We start from the raw sequence: 21328 nt of genomic DNA on the forward strand, positions 1-21328 counted from the left end.
GTAGAATTAAATTTTTCTTTTTGTTTATTTCGAGAGTAATTGTGTTTGGGAATAATTTTCAGAATATATCGAGCTTTTCTTAAGAGCTGTGATCAAACACTTTTGGGCAAATTATTATTTTGATTAATTAATTGAGAAATGCAGGAATAGTATATTGTTTTCACTTGAAAACAAATGATTTTTTTCCTTCCATTTATAGAAGAAAACATTAACTTGTTTCACATTTAGCTCTGGGAATTACATTAATTAAATTCGATCAGTCACGCAGCGTTGATGAGAAAAGTAATGTGTTGGTCGTATACATGTATAACACATATGTTCCATTTTAAAAAATCGTCAGCCTTCCAAACTTCTATTTACCTTTATGTGTGGATTGATCGTATTCAAATTACAATTATTGCTGACCCTAAGTTATGGTAGACATCTGTTATCTACCAATCTCTTACGTATTTGAGCTGAGCTAGCAAGACCTCTCCCTCTGGCAGATTACCCCCATATAGTAAATCTAAAGACACACACTGTAATAGTTTTAGTTCTGCTGACTGATTTAAACTCATATTAAATTATTTTATGCCTTGGTTTTATACGGGCTTGCTGATTTTTGTAACTTTTTATCGTTACCTCTTTTTAATCTGGACTTTGTGCCAACAGTGAAAACTGCTCCTCGGTCTCCAGATTATCGGACAAGTCACAGCAGTTTCCAGACTGAGCCCTCCAGTTCTGGTCCAGCTCCAGCAGCCTGCAAGGAAAACCTCCCTGTGCTCAATACCAGAATCATCTGCCCAGGTAGTACAGATTCTTAAATGTGGCCTATTTTTTTAAGTATTTTTATCAAAATGTTAAGTACCTTGTTATAAGTTGAATTATGTCCCCCAAAAATGTGTGTTGAAATCCTAACCCCTGTACCTGTAAAGGAAACCCAGGTGGCATAGTGGTTAAGAGCTTCAGCTGCTAACCAAGAGGTCAGCAGTTCAAATCCACCAGGCGTTCCTTGGAAACTCTATGAGGCAGTTCTGCTCTGTCCTATAGGATCACTGTGAGTCGGAAACACCTTGACAGCACTGGGGTTTTTGGTACCTGTAAATATGACCCTGTTTGGAAATGGAGGCTTTCTTTTGTTATGCTGATAAGGTCATACCTGAGTAGGGTGGGTCTAAAACCTAATCACTTTTAGCTATACAAAGGGCAGAATAGACACAGAGACAAAATACAGGGGAAAGATAGACACCAAGGAATGCCAAGGATCGATGGCCATCACCAGGAACTAGGACAGAGGTCCACAGAAGAAATCAACATGGCTGAGACCCTGACTTGGACTTCTAGCCTCTAGGACTGTGAGAAAATAGCAAAACAATACAGAAGTCTGTCCTTTAACATAAATTTCCATTATAGCAGCACTAGCAAACAAAGACAGTACATATTTTCATGAACCAATAGAGATGTATTCTTAGAAATGTGTTCCTTCAGGAGAATGTTCTTGGTACACTTATCAGTCAGAGTCTACTTTTGTGTGCGTAAGAATTTCCTGGGAAGCGTTGAAATACGTGTTTTGGGGGCCCATCCTAAGAAATTTTGACTCAGTAGTTCTAGAGTAGAGCCTAGGAATCTGCATTTATTAAGTACCCAAAGTAAATCCGATCTGATATTCTACTACCTTTTAAGTATCACAACAGGTTCCTTTTGGTTTTAAGCCACAGGTCTTTCTAGTCATTTTTAGACTAATAGTATTGCTTCATTTTATAACATCTGAGACATCTATTGCAGCCTTAATAAAATGAATTTACCTTATAATCAGGCTAGTGTACTAGTAGAAACAAGAGCTTACGAGGGACAAGGGATGGAGGAAAATATAAATGCTTCGGAGGCTTCCTTAAGTACCAGTTACAGGACTTAGTGAAAACTCTCTGGATTCACGCCAGAGTAGATTGGAACCCAAGTTAGACCCTGAAAATCAGCCTCCTACAAGTTCTTTCTAAGGATGAATCACAATTCAATAATAGTAGTTGGAGACTTCAATACCCCATTTTCAATAATGGACAAAACAACTATTCAGAAGATGAACAAGGAAATAGCTTTGAGTACCACATAAACCCAGCTATACCAACAGATGTTTACAGGACGCTCCACCTAATGACAACAGAAAAGACATTCTTCTCAAGTGCATATGGAACATTCTCTAGGATAGACTGTATGTTAGGCCAGAAAGCAAATCTGAATAAATTTAAAAGGATTGAAACCATACAGTGTTCTCCAGCCACGTGGAATGAAATTAGAAATTAGTCGCAGAAGGAAATTTGGAACATTCACAAATATGTGAAAATTAAGCAGTACACTTCTAAATAACCGATGGGTTAAAGAAGAAATTACAGGGGAAACTAGAAAATACTTTAAGATGAATGAAATCTAAAATACAGCATATCAAAACATATTTGATGCAGATAAAGCATGGTTAGAGGGAAATTAATTGCTGAAAAAGCCTTAAAAAAGATGTCAAATCAGTAACCCATCTTTCCACATTAAGAAACTGGGAAAAGAAAAGCAGACTAAACCCAAAGCAAACAGAAAGGGAATAAATGAAATAGAGAATAGAAAATCAATACATAAGTTGAGTCTTAGAAAAGTTCAATATAGAGTTATCATATGACTCAGCAATTTTACTCCTAAGAATGTGCCAAAGAGAATTGCAAACATGTCTACACAAAAAACTTGTATGTGAATGTTCATAGCAACATTATTTATAATAGCCAAAAAGTAGAAACATCTCAGATGTTCATCAGTTGATGAACGGATGCACAAGATGTGCTATATACACACAATGGAATGTATTATTCAACTATTGAAAAGAATGAAGTACTGATACATGCTCCAACATGGATGAACCTTGAAAACCTTATGATAAATAAAACAAGCCAGGCACAAAATGCCACATATGATTCCATTTATACGAAATGTCCAGAACAGGAAAATCCATAGAGATAAAAAGTGGATTGGCACTTGCCAGGGGCTAAGAGAGAAGGTAGAAGAGAATGAGGAATGCCTGGGTATGAGTTTTCTTTTCCGTGTGATGAAAAAGATAGAGACTCCATAGAGATCATGTCTATCTTCCAGCCTGAAACCATGGAATGACCCTTCTGGGTTGCAAGCTATGAATATGGCTAACCTTAAAATATTTTAGAAAATGTTAGACTTTTCTATGGGACAGCTGGAGTGTGGTTCTTCACCTCTCCAAGCTGTTCTTAACTCTTAACAGCACTTACGTTTTGTGTATTTGTTTACTTATTTAGATATAAAGAAAATTGGCCTAACAATATATGCCATAGTATATTCAAAGCTAGGAAATTAAGCGACAGGATAAAATTCATAGTAATTATTTACTAATCAGCTAAACTTTAGTAGCAACAATAGTGAACAAAAATGAATAAGAATAATCTTCTAAGAGCATATTGTTGAGGAATGTTTGCCAAAAAGGACTTTTTTCCTCATCTCCCAGTGTTTCTCAATTGCATGATAGGTTTTCCTTCTCTGTGCCCCATTACTTTGCCTTCTCTCCACACTTCAGTAGTTTCTATCCTTAATATTGGGTTGAGTAAATCATAATTTATTAGTTTTGAATACCATAACTAGTTAATAGGAAACATATTGAGTAAATATAAAGTTTCGTATGTTTAGAGGAATTCTAAAATTCATAAATACCTGTGCTTAATACTTTACCAGGAGTCTTTGAGTGGTGCAAATGGTTAAGCACTTGACTACTAGCCAAGAGATTGGTGGTTCAAACCCACCTAGAGGCTCCTCAGAATACAGTCCTGGGATCTGCTTCTGAATGGTCACAGCCTTGAAAACCCTGTGGAACAGTTCTGCTGTGCACACAAGGGGTTGCAGTGAGTCAAAATCCACTCAACAGCAACCAACAACAACACTACTTCTTATTCCTGACGCCAACAATGAGTTTTTAACCTTGGTACATCTTGTAGCATTTTTCATTAATTGTTATATATGTTTTGAGAGTACAGAAGTGATAGCTCCATGCCATTCTGGGTAATTCAGCCTTTATTGAAAATTCTTTAAAAACTTACCACCTTATCTGCTGTAACAAAGGAAGTAATATATGAATTTGTAAGATTGTTGAGATGGTATTAACTGTCACAAAGAGTCCCCAGTTTAGGTCCTCATCTGCTTATTTTTCTAAAATAAACTATAAATCCTTAGAAGTATCAAAAAGTCTTGTATTCACCAAATGAGAAGAGTAGGCATTGGAAACTGTGGGAGGGAGCGAGACGTTTGAGAATGACAGTAGGCCTGAAACCAACGAACTGGTTATTTCCGTTTTTCCCTAACATGTGATGATGTATGTATTTGTTTTTCTGGCCAGGCTTACGAGCAGGACTAGCTGCGTCCATTGCTGGGAGTTCTATTATCAACAAAATGTTACTAGCAAATATTGATCCTTTTGGTGCAACACCATTTATTGACCCAGATCCAGATTCATTGTAAGAAAATGCTTCTGCAAACGTTTTGGCTTTTCTTGTCTCTGTCTTGTACTAATTATAATATTTTTTAGATGTATTATAATGAATTTGGTTTCACAAAAAGGGTAATCAGAAAAGTTCAAAAGTTGATGATGATGAGCACTTTGGCCCATTTGAAATTCTAGCTTCCACAACTATCCACAAGCTAGGCCCCTTTCCAACCCTCCGTACTGTTCCCTCTGGTGGGAACCCTATGGCTAAGTGTTCCAACTATTCACTTTCCCTGAATGTTTTACTCAGTGGTGCTTTCACACTCATGTTTATGTTTTTCCCTTCATCGCTCTCCTCAGACTCACAAAATCTAATCATCTTTCCAAGTCCAGTTTCTGAGTTTACTTATTTCAGGAAGCTTCTACCCACGTTGATTTCTCCTTTCTCGGAACCAGTAAAAGTTTTTGGCACTTCAATGTCTACTTCCTTTTGCCACTTTTAATTCTGCATTTGTGATGTCTCACTTCTCTAATGACACTCCTCAAGGAAGTAACCATATTTTAAATGTCTTTGTACTTTCCAAAGCACCTAGCATGATGGACTAGATCCAGTAGTCTGCTGGGTAAATATTTGTCCATCGTTAAGAGTAGATGAGAAGATTTTCTAATGAGAGGAGCATGGGCCCCTGACTGAAAGGCCTTCCAATAGCCACTGTCATTTGTCTGTGCAGTAAGGGCTTATGCAGGAGATAGAAGCACTAAGATTTTTTTGCAGCTCATGGACAAGTAAGCCATGACTGTTTCCTCTGTGCCTTGCCAACCATCCCTTTATACCATATACCAAGAATTGCGCATGCCTGGCGCTGTGCACGTGGCTATGGGTGGGAAGTGATTCCTGCTAAGCTTAACTCCCTCTTATAAGGAATGAAAACTTAATAATTGAGTCGTTTTAAGTACTATTTTGTATACTAATTGTAACTCGTTATAAGCCTGGAATTGACTGACTTTTAAATATTTTTCCTTGTCATCATAGAGATGGATATACAGAAAAATGTGTCATGAACAATTACTTTGGGATTGGATTAGATGCAAAAATTTCATTAGAATTTAATAATAAGCGAGAAGAGCACCCTGAGAAATGCAGGTAATTTTGGTATTAGCCACAAATATTGTTAAATGAAGGCAATTTTACTTTATTATCTCTTTTGCTTGTTCTGCCTATAAAGAGTAAATAGATAATGTTTACCTAAATTGCCTGCCAACGTTTGTTTTCAGGAGCCGGACTAAAAACTTCATGTGGTATGGGGTCCTGGGAACCAGGGAGTTACTACAGAGATCCTATAAGAATTTAGAACAGAGGGTACAACTTGAGGTAAGTGTATCTTGAAGACAATCTGAAATTATCTTATTTAGATTATTTCATTGAGAAAAAATAATTTCATTTGTGGAACTGATTTGGCCTAAATTCCTTTTGATTAATGATTAAACCCTCAGGGGGAAAAAAATGGAATCGTGATTTTTAAATTGCCGTTACCAACTGTATACTAAAGGAGAGGTAGACACTGGATATGAGTGACAGCCTAACGCTCACTATCACTAAACCAGTTGGCTGGTTTCAACTCATGGCAACCCGTGTGTGTCAGAGTAGAACTGTGTTCCATGAGGTTTGCAGCAGCTGACTTTTTGGAAGTGAATCACCAGGCCTTTTTTCCAAGGCGCCTCTGGGTGGACTCAAACCGTCAACCTTTCAGTTAGCAGCCAAGCATATTAACTGTTTGCATCACTCAGGGATTCCTCACTATCAGTAGCTCCTGACAATGCCCTGGTGGCACAGTGGTTAAAGCACTCAGCTGTAACCAGAAGGTTGGCGGTTCAAACCCACCAGCCACTCCACAGGAGAAAGATGTGGCAGCCTGCTTCCGTAAAGATTTACAGCCTTGGAAACCCTGTGGGGCAGGTCTACTCTGTCCTATAGGGTTGCTATGAGTTGGAATCAACTAGATGGCAGTGGGTTTGGTGTTTTGTTTTTTTTTTAATGGCGCTGCGGGTGCCTCATGAGAAAGTGGAGCCACGGGAGTATACATTACAGGATAGGGTTTCAGTGGATTTTCTCATTAAGTTTCCAGGTTCTGACCCAATTCTGTAATGCCTAATGGACCTTCTACTCTAAGAATACAACTACATGTTCAATTGGTTAGACTTACCATTGCTTGTAAAATTAATGTATACACTACTGGCGGAAAAGGTGCAAAATCATGGAGGTTCACACCTATTAAATGCTGTCCTTGATAGCACCATCCTCGGGCCAGTTTAGGTGCCCGTGGGAGAAAGACTTGGAGATCTACTCCCGTAAAGATTACAGCCTAACAGTAACAACTCTGTATTGTAATCATTCATTTTCTTATCCATGTCCCCCTAGTCGGCCAGACTCTCCTTAAGGACAGGTGTTCCATCAAGTTGATTCTAACTCATAGCAACCCTATGTGACAGAGTACAACAGCTCCATAGAGTTTTCTTGGCTGCAGCCTTTACAGGAGCAGATCACCAGGTCTTTCTCCCACAGAGCGGCTGGGTGGGTTCAAACTGAAAACGTTTTGGTTAGCAACCAAGAACTTAAACCGTTTGTGCCACCAGGATTCCTTAAGCACAGGTAGGAAGTTACATTCGTCTTGGTTATCCCCAGTGCTTGGCCCAGTGCCTGGCCCTGCCTTGTGGGGAAAACAGACAGGGAGTTGAACATTTTAGCATAATTTAAGAAGTACTGTCATCCATCCCCATAGCTATCTTTAAGGTTTAAGGAACTACCTGGAATCAGAATGGCTGGATTAACTTTATTCCTGGAAGAGCCTTCACTGGTTCTGAAATAGGATTTCTAGCCTCTTCTACCGGCAATCCGAATTCTGAACAAGACTCTTACACAGCTACTTTTTACTCTTCATATTACAGGGGTTCTTAACCTTGTTTTGTATTATGGCCCTCTTTGGCGTTCTGCTGAAAGTTATGGATGCCCTTTCTGAATATTTTTTTAAATGCATTATATGGAATTACAAAAGAAACCAATTATAATGAAACATTAACAAAACATTTTTTATAATTATTTTATAGAGTATTATATATGCTTCTTTATTACCACACTGAATAACAAAAAATCTTATGACAGGTCTAATAAATTACCTTAATTTCAAAATAGGAATGAACATAAATGATATTAAAAGGTATCTGAAGCATCTGTAATGTGATACAAAAAATGTTTGTGACTTCTATTGGTGATGAAGTCACAGGTACTTGTTAACAATCACTAATAGAAGTCACAAATTTAGCAATGCTAAATTTCAGAGGCTACTGAACATAAAGATGCATTTTTTTACCATTCAAGTTAACAGACCTCCTGACTCTATTCATGGACCCCGGGTTTCCTAACCTTCGGTTAAGAACCCTTGATATGGAAGCCTATGTTTAATAACAAAAAGGAAAACAAAATTAATAAAATAAATGAGAATATGTTAAAATATATAAAGCAGTAAAGTAGAAAAATTAAAGAGCTCTTTGCCATAGTTAAAAGTAAACAAAACACCTGCTACTACTCAGGACCACGGAAGACCTTTTGTCTAAACACTTGTTTCCCTGATGGTTTGCTTGAGATAAAGGTGGAGAAGAGAGACCCAAAGTTTGGGAAGCTCTTCCTGAAGAGACCCCTCTCACCAGTGGCAGTTCCTGGCGGAGAACCCTTACCTTTTAGCCTCAGATAAAAGTTTTCCTTTCCCTGTTGTATTGTAGTATGGAGTTTATGTCTTGACTTTGAATTTGTGCGGAACAAAGACTTCGACCTTGGCTTCCCCAGCTGCACAATGGATAAAATAATGCTTTAATGCAAAATCATACTTCAGTGAACTAAGGTACAAGAAGGATCCCTGATAGCACAGTGTTTAAGCACTTGGTTGCTAAGTAAAAGGTCGGCAGTTCAAAACTACCAGCCACTCCACGGAGAAAGATGTGGCAGTCAGCTGCCATGAAGATTACAGCCTTAGAAACCCTATGGGATAGTTCTACTCTGCCCTATAGGGTCCTTATGAGTTAGAATCAACTCGAGGACAGTGGGTTTGGTTTAGTTTGGTTTGGTATTCAAGGAAAAGATAGCAATTCTGCCTTTACTCAGTAAGAATTTATTCACATGTAATGTATAACTAACTTCACCAACCTTACGATGTATTGTTTTTTTTTTTCATTTAAGAAGTAATTTAATTCTCATCGAATTGATAAATTAGAAGGCAAGGAGTATAATGTGCTCTCCTACTTGCATAATTTTTAGCTTGACTTTAGTTCTGACCACAGGTAGTCCCTGACTTACTATGGGGTTCTGTTCTCATGACTCCATCGTAAATCAATTCTGATGTAAGTCGGATACCTCGTTTTTTTTTTTTTTTTTTTATATTATCAGTATCTTTATAAATTCAATCTTTATTTGTTCTGGGGGGCTGGAAACATTACATTTAAACATCTGCAGTTGAACACCTGAGAATGATAACATCAGCGAATTACGTGCTGCAACGTTGTATGTGGTACATATTACTAATGATAAGATGTATAAAAAATAACCAGTTGTAAGTGCAGTTTGTTGTAATTCAGGTACACCTTAAGTCAGGAACCACGTGTACTTGTAAACCTCAGCTTGGCATTTAGCCAGTCACCAGTTAGTTACAGAGCACTGGCAGCATACTGGGTGCCGCAAGAGGTATAGGGGAGATGGTCAGGGCCCAGACTCGGGCCTTACAGCGCTGGCTGTCTGTTAAGGCTGATGGAGAGATTTGGAAATGGATGATGGTGATGGTTGAACAACGTGATGACCGTGATGTCACTGAACTGTACGTGTGAAGACTGTTGAAATGGCAAATGTTTTGTTACATATATATATTTACCACAACTTAAAAAAAAAAGAGGTATTTAAAATGAGTACAGCCATGATCATAATACAAATGAGAATGTTTTATGTGACCTGAAAATGACTCAAGAAGAGTAATGCCTGATTTTGGAAGAAAGAAGAGATGAAATAGTTTTTTTTTTGTTTGTTTTTTAATTCTGTTTTCTGTAACAGTTTTGTTGTGGTTTTCTATACTTTAAATTTTTTTAATTAAAAAAATAAGATAAAGGCATGCATTTACAGGAGAAAAAACATCATCAACGCACTTTACCCCTTTGCCCTTCGTCTTGGATGTTCTAGTATCTTCCAAACTAGTGGTTTTGGGCTTCTCATCTAACCGCTAAGTGCTTTGTCTTACAGTGTGATGGACAGTATATTCCTCTCCCCAGTCTGCAAGGCATAGCAGTGTTGAACATTCCCAGCTACGCTGGTGGCACTAATTTCTGGGGTGGAACTAAAGAGGATGATGTAAGTAGCATGATGGGGGTGAGCAGTTTGTTTCCTCAAAAATAATTAAATTACCAAAATAACTTGCTTTTATTAATGTGTCAATAAATCATCTACCGCTAATGTAATTTCACACTGGAATATGCTGTTGTTTCTCACTGTGAGATGAAAGGTAGGACAGATTCTTAAAGATTTTATTTAAATAGTCTCTCATGGATAGACTCTGAAATTTTCATGTGTTGAATGTATAGATATATATATCTTGGAACACATCTAAAATTTTTCTGGATGGACACGAAATAATCTACTTTCATGAGGGAGATTTAAGGGATAACGAGGGGAACTTTTTACTTTTTCATTTCACTCCTGCGTTAGTTTTCTGTTGCTTCTGCAAACAACGCACATTTATTATCTTAAACAGTTGTAGATGACAGAAGTCTGATATGTGTCTCATTGGGCTAAAATCAGGGTGCTGGCAAGGCCGCTTTCCTTACTGAAGGCTCTGGGATAGAATCCATTTCCTTGCCCTTCCCAGCTTCTGGAGGCCGCCCATATTCCTTGGCTTATGTTCCTCCTCCTTCCTCCATCTTCTAAGCTGATTATGGCAATTTAAGTCCTTCTCACATGCCATCACTCTGACCTCCTCTTCTGCCTCCCTTGTCCACTTTTACAACCCTCATGGTTACACTGGACCCACCTAGATAGTCCAGGATAACCTCCCCATCTCAACTTTAAGTTAATCACATCAGAAAAGTTCTTTTTACTGTATAAAGTAACAGTCACAGGTTCTGGGGATTGGGACATGGACATTCTGGGGACATTATTCAGCCTACCATAATGCTTTTCTGTACTTTCAGTTTTCTAAATATATATATATATACACACAGAGAGATATATGTTTAGAAAATGTGTGAATGTTCGTTGTTACTTCTTATGTGTTACTTTTGTTTTTACAAATGTCAAGAGGGCTCATTTGAAGAGTACAATTTAGGGGAATTTTTTATTTCTTCTATAATTTCCTTACTTAAAAAAAAGACAGCCTAACAAGTGTAATTGTTTTAAAAAGAATAAAAGAGAGAGCACAGTTCTTAAAGTTTATATAGCAATATAACTGAGAAATGTCACAGTCTTTGTTTGAATAATCACATACATTGCTTGACAGGCCCTTTGATTTGAGGCTTATGATATAATGGCTCTTACTGACCCATTTTCTCAGGGCTCTTAAATGCACAGACAGGATTAAAATATAAAACAGACTGAAAGTATTTGTAGTTTTTGTGATATGAGTATATTCTAATCATATTGGAGTGTGAAAACTTATATTAGCAGTCAACATCTTTTGTTAGCATGTCACTTCTCAAATATTTTGTGGGTAAGAAATCAATGAAATAAATAAAGCTAATGTTTCCTGAACACCTGCTAGGTAGTCAAGCAGTGTTCTAGGAGCTTCACATGTGTTACCTTATACTCACAATTTTTATCTCAGTTGACCACTGAAGAAACTAAGGTGAAGTTTACAGTTAGTGAGTAGCAGAGCCAGGATTCAAATTCTGGCAATCTGATAACAAGAGTGATAAGAAATTATCAATATTTTTAGTGGAGGTTTTATTTAGAATACTGCTTTATATTGAATAATTTTTTTCAGGAACATAATTACCATATTTTTACACAAATAACGCATGCCTTCTACATTTGTCAACCGCGCCCTGCCCCTGCCAGGTATTTTCATAAGAGCCACTGTGCCAATTTTTTTTTACATATTCTATAAAAAAAACTAGCACAACATGCTTACAAAAGTACCTGTTATTTTCCTAATAATATGTTCTTACTTTTCTGTTTACTATTTTCATAAGTTTATTTACGTATTTAGAGGTTACATGGTTTCATGTGCCATTTGAATCTTAAGTTTTCAGTGGAAGTGTAATGCAGTTTTTTCTTTCAGATGTTTACTGCACCTTCATTTGATGACAAGATACTGGAAGTCGTTGCAATCTTTGATAGTGTGCAAATGGCAGTTTCAAGGGTCATTAAACTACAGCATCATCGAATAGCCCAGGTATATTTCTGTAATCAAATCTGTTTGCACTACTTTGACTGTTGGAGGGGAGGGGGTTATTCCAAATGACTCCTACACTCTAGATTCATCTATAAAATACTGACTTTCTGTCCATGTCAGTTGTTATTTTGTCATCACAGTGATGAAGTATAACATTCTACAGAATTCTTGTTGTTAGTTGCTGCCAAGTCCATTCAGACTCATGGCAACCCCATGTGTACAGAGTACAACTGCTCCATAGGGTTTTCAAGGCCATGATCTTTCAGAAGCAGATACCCAGGCCTGGCTCCCAAGGTGTACCTGGGTAGGTTCGCACTGCTAATCTTTCAGCACAACCATTTGCACTACCCAGGGCGCTTTGTCTACAGGATAGGCTGAGAGAATGCCATGAGCACTAAAATCAAGCTTGAATGCAGATTCAGTGTCACTTTTCAGGATGATTTATAACCTAGAATAACTTTTTTTTTTTTTTTAATTTCAGTGCCGTGCAGTAAAAATCACTATATTTGGTGATGAGGGACTCCCTGTTCAGGTGGATGGTGAAGCGTGGGTCCAGCCTCCAGGGATTATCAAAATTGTGCACAAAAACCGAGCTCAGATGCTAACAAGAGATAGAGTATGTAACAAAAAGTATTTTCCTAGATTTTATTCTAAGTTGGTTTTAAAAATCTTACGTTATCATGAAAAAATAGAAAACAAGGAAAAGGATTTAAGTTGTCTCTTACATCTGACGTATAGGTCGTTTGTGGTTTGAAATATGAACACACACACACATAGAGAATTTGTAATTTACATCACACCTTTAACAAATAAGACTGCCAATATCCATCCTGTCTAGCATAATAAGATAGTAAAGATTGAAGTATAAATTGAAGTTTTTTTTTTACTTTTCAGTAATATATTATTCTCACAGATTACATCATTTATTATGTTACCATATGTCAGAAAACTTTAAATGTCTTTTTTATATTTGTAATTTACTTTATAAGATGTTAGATTACAAAGAAAGCTATCGTATTTTTGCAATCATTCATATATTATCTAAATACTCATTTTTATGGCCCTCAGAGCTATAAGCTAACAAGTCGTTGCAATATTGGTTTAAAATAGGCTTTCGAAAGTACTCTGAAGTCTTGGGAGGATAAGCAGAAGTATGACTCTGGTAAACCAGTCATCCGGACCCACTTGTACATTCACCACGCTGTCGATTTGGCAACAGAAGAGGTGTCGCAGATGCAGCTGTGCTCCCAGGCCGCGGAAGAGCTCATTACTAGGTATGGCGGGGTAGCTGCCGTTCATACCGTGAGAACTCTGGCCTTAGCTTTTTTTTTTTTTTTTTTTTTAACTTTAATGCATAGTTTTAGTTGCCTGTAGTGTCTAAAAGACATCTTTTTACTCTTCTTCATCTGCTACATCATTTGTGCCTCAATAATGGCTGCTCTTGCCGTATCCTGTCCCCACTCCCCACCATGCACATGCACACGTCTGTTCTCTGCAGTCTGTATCTTAGACTTTCTAAAACGCAGTGGTGAGCTTGACCGATATACCCTTCCAGTCGCACTTATTTCCCCCATTTTATACACAGTCTTTACACTCAACTACCCACTTATAGGTTGCCTTTATTGTTGTTGTTAGGCGCTGTCAAGTCAATTTTCGACTCATAGTGACCCTATGTGACAGAGTAGAACTGCCCCATAGGGTTTTCTAGACTGTAATCTTTACAGAAGGAGCCCTGGTGGTGAAGTGGTTAAGCCTTCGGCTGCTAACCAGAAGGTCACCAGTTCAAACCCACCAACTGCTCCGTGGGAGGAAGATGTGGCAATCTGCTTCTATAAAAATTTGCAGCCTTGGGAACCCTATGGGGCAGTTCTACTCTGTCCTACAGGGTCAGTATGAGTTGGAATCAACTTGACAGCAACAGGTAATCTTTATAGGAGCTGATCACCAGGTCTTTTCTCTCATGAAGCTGCTAGGTAGATTTGAACCACTGCCTCTTGGTTACCAGCCGAGTACTTAACCATTGTGCCATCCCTACCCCATTGCTGTCAAATCACTTCTGACTCATAGCAACCTTACAGGACAAAGTAGAACTGCCCCACAGGGTTTTCAAGGTTATAAATCTTTACATAAGCAGACTGCCACATCTTTCTCTCGCAAGGGGCTGGTGGGTTTGAATAGTCGACCTTTCGGTTAGCAACCGAGTGCTTAACCACTGTGCCACCAGGACCCCTTATATGTTGCCTTATAATTGTTAGTTAAATCTTTATGGGATTAGGAGGAAGTATAAACATTCTCCCTGCTCCCACAGACAGTTGGGGAGAACAAGAGCCTAATCTCAGCAGTTTACAGTAGATACATAACAGAGATTGTCAACCACACATAAATTAATTTTGGAAGGTAGAAAGGGAGGAGATAAAACCCAAGTTCTCTGAGTGCAAAACAGATAAAAGTCGCTATGACCAGGAGGACATTTCAGAGAGGAGGGACCATGGACAAGTTTTCTGACGACTCTGACCCTTGGTTTCCTTATCTACTAAATGAGATAAGAGCTTCTTTACTGGTTGCTGTGAGAATTAAATGAGATGCAAGAGTAAAGTGCTTACTAGCACATCATGTCTGCATTATTTAGTCTTGCGGGCACAGTGCTATTATGTTCTTCCCACAGCTTCACCTGGTCACTGATAAAATTTTTGAAAAAGAAAAGGAGACTAAAGCTCAGTGGTACTAAGGACTAATTCTTCCTTATTCCTTCCCTTCTGCTCACCATCTCTCCCCCTCGCTCATTCCTTACTTCTCTCTTTAAATATTTATTAGACACCTAGAATATACTAGATATTACAACAAAAGACAAAATGAATAAATGGGACTTCATAAATATTAAAAACTTTGTTCATCAAAACAAATTTCTAAACCTTTGGGATATAGCCAAAGCAGCGCTCAGAGGTCAGATTGTAGCAATGAACACACACATAAAAAAAAGAAGAAAGGACAAAAATCAAAACACTAACCCTCCAACTCGAACAATTAGAAGAAGAGCAGCAAAAGAAGCCCACAGTCACCAGAAGAAATGAAATAATAAAAATGAAAGCAGAAATAAAAGAGACAGAAAAACAATAGAAAGAATCAACAAGACTAAAAGCTGGTTTTTCAAAAGGGTTAATAAAATCAACAAACCACTGGCCAAACTGACAAAAGAAAAACAGGGGAAGATGCAAATAACCCAAGTAAGAAATGAGTTGGGTAACATTACAACAGAACCAACTGAAATTAAAAGGATCATAACAGAATACTATGAAAAATTGTACTCCAACAATTTGAAAACCTACAGGAAATGGGCAAATTTCTAGAAGCAAACCACCTACCAAAACACAAACTAAGGTAGAAAATTTAAACAGACTCATAACAAAAGAACATTTCACCCAAGAGGACATTCAAGCAGCCAGCAGACACATGAAAAGATGGTAAGGTCATTAGACATTAAACCTAAACCCATTGCCATCGAGTCGATTCCGACCTATAGCGACCCTATAGGACAGAGTAGAACTGCCCTATAGGGTTTCCAAGGAGCACCTGGTGGATTCAAACTACTGACCTTTCAGTTAACAGCCATAGCTCTTAACCGCTGTGACAATCAGATACCATCTCACCCCAGCTAAAATGGCACTGATTTAATAAAAAGATAACAAATGTTAGTGAGGATGTGGGAGGGTTAGAGCCATTATCCATTGCTGGTGGGACTGTAAAATGGTACAAAAGACATGGTGCCTCCTCAGAAAAGTGGAAATAGAACCATCTTATGATCCAGCAATCCCACTCCTAGGTATACACCCTAGAGACCTCTTAGAAGTGACACTAGCAGATATATGCACACCTCCGTTCATTGCAGCATTATTCACAATAGCAAAAAAATGGAAACAGCCTAAGTGCCGTTCAGTGGATGAATAGATAAGCTAAATGTGGTATGTGCATACAATTGAATACTACACAACCATCCACTTTGTCCACTTTGGAGGACAAAGTGCTAAGTAAAATAAGTCAATCACATAAGAACAAATATTGTATGATCCCACTTTTATGTTTTTAGGTGCCATCGAGTCGGTTACGACTCACAGCAACCCTATGCGCAACAGAACGAAACACTGCCCGGTCCTGCGCCATCCTTACAATCATTGTTACGCTTGAGCTCATTGTTGTAGCCACTGTGTCAATCCACCTCGTTGAGGGTCTTCCTCTTTTACACTGACCCTGTACTCTGCCAAGCATGATGACCTTCTCCAGGGACTGATCCCTCCGGACAACATGTCTAAAGTATATAAGACGTGGTCTTGCCATCCCTGCTTCTAAGGAGCTTTCTAGTTGCACTTCTTGTAAGACAGATTTATTCATTCTTTTGGCAGTCCATGGTATATTCAGTATTCTTTGCCAGCACCACAATTCAAAGGCGTCAGTTCGTCTTCGGTCTTCCTTAGTCATCGTCCAGCTTTCACGTACACATGATATGATTGAAAATACCATGGCTTGGGTCCAGCGTACCTTAGTCTTCAAGGTGACATCTTTGCTTTTTAGCACTTTAAAGAGGTCTTTTGCAGCAGATTTACCCAATGCAATGCATCGTTTGATTTCTTGACTGCTGCTTCCATGGCTGTTGATTGTGGACCCAAGTAAAATGAAATCCATGACAACTTCAACCTTTTCTCCGTTTATCATGATGTTGCTTATTGGTTCCAGTTGTGAGGATTTTTGTTTTCTTTATGTTGAGGTGTAAACCATACTGAAGGCTGTGGTCTCTGATCTTCATTAGTAAGTGCTTCAAGTCCTCTTCACTTTCAGCAAGCAAGGTTCTGTCATCTGCATAACGCAGGTTGTTAATGAGTCTTGCACCAATCCTGATACCCCATTCTTCATATATTCCAGCTTCTCAGATTATTTGCTCAGCATCCCAATTTTATGAGAAGACAAAAATAGATATATGTGCAGAGACCAGTGTTCACTGATGGTTACCAGGGATGAGGGGAGGGAGAATCACTCTCTAGAGCTTAGATACTTGTTATTTTTGGTAATGGGAAAAGTAGCACAGAATGCGGGTGTAATGAACACAGCTTGACCAAAGTAAATGATGCCACTAAGAAGTACACAAGAGAAAAAGATGTTTATGCTACAGAATATGACATATAATTTGGCAACAATACCAACAATAACCAAAAAACGACTATATAGGTGTATGGGCATATATGTATATAGGTGATTACCTATGTGTGCACAGATAGAAGCATCTGTACATGTATGTATAGATAGGTGTGTGCATGATATATAATCTTAGAGGACACAGTTACAGATACTGCTCAGATATAACCAAATACCTTGCAAGAATCGTTTTCTGGGTTTGAAGGCTTAGGACCGTAGTCTTGTAGGACAGCTCAGTCGGTTGACATCACAGAGTTCATGTTCTGCATCCCAGTGTGGTAAGCTATGCCTGGAGTCTTAAAAGCTTGCAAGCAGCCATCTAAGATACAACTACCAGCCCCTACTCATTAGGAGCAAAAGAGGAAGAAGGAAACCAGTCTCAGAGAAGAAACTAGTCTGCAAGGCCAATAGCCTACACAAGCCATGGCCTCATCTACCCTGAGACCGGAAGAATTAGACGGTTCTCGGCTACCACTACCAACTGTTTTTATCAGAGTCACAATAGTTGGACCCTGACAGAACGGAAGAAAACTGTGGAACAGAACTCAAATTCTTAAAAAATTTACTGGACCAGTTGAGACTAGAGGACTCCTGAAACTGTTGCACTGAGATACACTCTAAAGCCTGAACTGAAACTATCCCCTGAAGTCACCTTTTAGTGAAATAACAGATTGACACAAAAAATAAAGGATATTATCTGTGAGTACAGTGCTCCATTAAAAAACCACCTATATGAGACCAAAAGGTCAACAATTACTCTAAAGCAAAGATGAGAAGGCAACAGGAAAACTAGAATACTGGAAACAGAACAACCGGAACACAATTACAGAGAGTGTTGACACACTGTGAAAAATGTAACTAATGCCACTGAACAATTTGTGTAAAAATTTTCAAATGAGAACCTAATTTGCTGTGTAGATTTTCACTGAAAACACAATAAAATATTATTTTGAAAAAAACTAGGCAAAGGACTTGAATAGACATTTCACCAAAGAAGACATTCAAATGACTACCAGATACGTGATAAAATGCTCAGCATCGTTAGCCATCATACAGATGGAAATCAAAACCACAATGAGATACCATTTTACTCCCACTGGAATGGCTAAGATTTAAAAAAAAAAAAAAAAAAAAAAAGATGTTGGTGAGGAATGTGAGAAAATTGGAACCCTTATTCATTGCTGGTAGGAATGCAAAATGGTATAGCCATTGTGGAAAACAATGTGATGATTCCCCAAGAAACTAAAAATAGAACTACCATGTCACCAAAAAATTCCACTCCTAGGTATATACCCAAAAGACTTGAAAGCAGAGACTCAAACAGAGACTTATACACCAAGGTTCATTGCAGCACTATTCACAATAGCCAAAAGGTGGAAACAGCCTAAATGCCCATCACCAGATGAATGGATAAACAAAATGCGGTACATGGCATACTTCTCAGCCAGTAAGATAAATAAAGTCTTGATAAATGCAACAGTATGAACCGGAGCTTGAAGACATTATGCTGAGTGCTATACATCAGTCAAGAAGGAACAAATACTATATGACCTCACTTATGTAAAACGACAGGAAGAGGCAAATGTATAGACCAAAGTTTCTCAGTGTTTACCAAGAGTGGGAGGGAGGGGCAAACGGAAAGGTTATTGATTATGGAGTACTGGGTTTCGATTTACAGCGTTAGATGAATTACATTAATTAAGGGTAGGTTTGTCCAACCAATTAATGCTATTGCTGTCAGTAAGTTGTACACCTGTAAAAAGGTGAGTTGGCAAAAGCTGTATGATAAGATATAGTTACAACAATAACATCCTTGGTTTGGAGGTTTAGAATTATGGTTTCGTGGGACATTCTACTTAATTGGCCTGATATCATGTTTAGTGCTTCTGTTGTACCTCCTAGTTTGTTGCATAGTGCCTAGGGTCTTAAAAGCTTGCAGGCAGCCATCCAAAGTACAGTAACTGGTCTCTAATTACCTAGAGCAACAAAACAAGAAAGAATCAGAAACAGAAGCAGGAAATGGAATGTGAGGCTGATACCTTCCGTGAACAACTGCTCCCTTTGCTCTGAGACCAAAAGAACTGGATAGTACCTGGCTACCATTGCTGAATGTTTTGATCTAAGATTCTGTAGAAGAATCCTGATCAAAAGGGGGAAAATGCAGAAAAGAATTTCAAATTTTAATGAAATCCAGCCTTTTTGGGACCATGGAGGTTGAATGAACCCCCGAAACTATTATGCTGATACAATCTTTAAACCTTAAGCCAAAAATACCCCCTAAAGTCTTCTCAAAACCAAACAGTAGTTTAGCTTAACTAACGAAAGATATCTGCCTTGAACATTGAGGTCTTATAAGATCTATCTATATGGAATCAAATTGACCACAGCAACTCAAAAGATTAGATAGGGCAGTGAATTTATGTTAATGGAGGAGGAACAACTCAGAAAAGGAGGGTGAGAATGGTTGCAAAACTTGAAGAATGTAATCAGTGTCACTGAATTATACATGTAGAAATTGTTGAATTGGTGTATATTCTGCTGTGTATATCTCAACAAAAACAAAAATAAATTGTAGGAAAAAATTAGATACCTAGAACGTACTAGATGCTGGAGATAGAAAAGGTATAAATTCCCTAGTGACAGAGACCAAGCCTTGGAATTAGAGTAAGTACAGTAATTGCAAGATACCAGGTGACTTAGAAGCAAAGTAAAAAAGATGAATGTTTAGTCAGCTCAGATGCGTGTAACCGCATTGTTGTCTGTCTCAGCTTCTTATCCACAGGAATACTGGTTATTCATTCAGTGCACTTTTATGTCGTTCAGTTTATAGCACTTTCTTGAAACCAAAATGTACTTTCTTGAAATAAGTATAGACTTCCTGTGTTATCATCCTGTGAACTAACCAGAAAACTTTATCAAAAAAAGAAAATGGTTCCCCATCTTTTTTTTTTTAGATTTTGCCAAAGATGGCCTATTTTCAGAACCTCTTCTGTGTGCCAAGTACCATGTCAGGCACTGGAGGTAGCAAGAGGAGGAAGTCTTGATCCCTCTCTCATGTTTGCTCACAGAGCAGTAGGAGGGAGAAACATGGCCTAAGTGCTGGCCGGGGGCACACTGTGGGCACTGTGCATGTGTACAGTAGGCCAGAGGAAGTGCAGGAGGGCTGCCTGGAGGAAAACACCTTTCAGCCAAGTCTTGAGAGAAGAGTAAGAGAAGGAGAAACTAAACATAGGAACCAGCCTGTGAAAAGGTACAGAGGGGGTGTGCATGTGGCATTTTCAGGAAATCTGTTATGTGGTGTGACTGAAATGTTAGAACAGTATGTGCAAGAGTATGCTAAACGTGGACAAAAAAGTGGGCAAGGGCCAGATTATAAAGGGCCTGGAAGCCACCAGTATTTCACACACCACCAGGGTCACTCATGGTAGACAGGTTTCAGCAGAGCTTCCAAACTAAGAGAGACTAGGAAGAAAGGCCTGATGATCTCCCAAAAATTAGCCAATCAGAACCTTATGGATCAGAACAGCACTCACTTGCCTCGGATACATCATCAGGAGGCATCAGTTGTTGGAGAAGGACATCGTGTTTGGTGAAGTACAGGACCAACCAGGGTGAGGGAGACCCTCAGTGAGATTGTTTGGCACAATAGTCGTATCGATGGACATGCCAGCCATCATGAGAATGATTCAGGACTGGGCAGCATTTCATTCTGTTGTACATAAGGCCGCCATGGGTCGGTGTGAACTTGACAGCAGTTCTCTACACTGCCATGGTGTGCTGAGAAGTTGAGGCTTTTCTTCTACAGAGAATGAAGAGCCACTGAAGAAAGTGAAGTGGGGGCCTGTGTAATAAATAAGACACTTCGTCGGGCTGGTTCTGCTAGCATTGTGGAGGATTGTCTGGAAGACCGCAAAGCTGGGGCAGCATGAACACAAAGCTGGGGTGGTGTGAACACTTATGGCACTGTCGGAATATCCTGATAAGAAATGATGGATTAAGGCAGTGGAGGTGAAAGGGAAAAGAGAGATCCAAGATAGCTTAGGATCTAAAATTGGTATGTGGGTGAGAATTAGGAGAAGGGTGATCCAGAGGTTTCCAGTGAATGGCGGGGTGGGTCATGGTGCCTTTGGTGGGGCCATAGGATTAGGAAGAGGAGCAAATTGAAGAGGGAAAGTAATGGGCCTGTTTTGGACTTTAAATTTGTGTTTGAAATACCTAGGAAGATACGCAGTATGGACTTGGAAATGTTGATATGTGCCTCAGT

At 38.7% G+C, this 21328-nt stretch overlaps 1 protein-coding gene across 5 annotated transcripts in view; it reads left to right on the plus strand.

Moving 5' to 3' along the window:
* The window catches only part of DGKH (diacylglycerol kinase eta), a 228295-nt gene that overhangs the window by 186323 nt on the left and 20644 nt on the right, over positions 1 to 21328 (plus strand). For all 5 annotated transcript variants that reach the window (XM_064270075.1, XM_064270074.1, XM_064270076.1 and 2 more), the window contains 8 exons: positions 652 to 786; positions 4373 to 4490; positions 5493 to 5603; positions 5735 to 5831; positions 9738 to 9845; positions 11767 to 11880; positions 12362 to 12496; positions 12991 to 13154. In XM_064270075.1, the coding sequence (XP_064126145.1) occupies positions 652 to 786; positions 4373 to 4490; positions 5493 to 5603; positions 5735 to 5831; positions 9738 to 9845; positions 11767 to 11880; positions 12362 to 12496; positions 12991 to 13154 (982 nt within the window). The remainder of the gene's footprint in view (positions 1 to 651; positions 787 to 4372; positions 4491 to 5492; positions 5604 to 5734; positions 5832 to 9737; positions 9846 to 11766; positions 11881 to 12361; positions 12497 to 12990; positions 13155 to 21328) is intronic.

Source organism: Loxodonta africana, chromosome 17 (genome assembly GCF_030014295.1).
Source record: "Loxodonta africana isolate mLoxAfr1 chromosome 17, mLoxAfr1.hap2, whole genome shotgun sequence".
Classification (NCBI taxonomy): domain Eukaryota; kingdom Metazoa; phylum Chordata; class Mammalia; order Proboscidea; family Elephantidae; genus Loxodonta; species Loxodonta africana.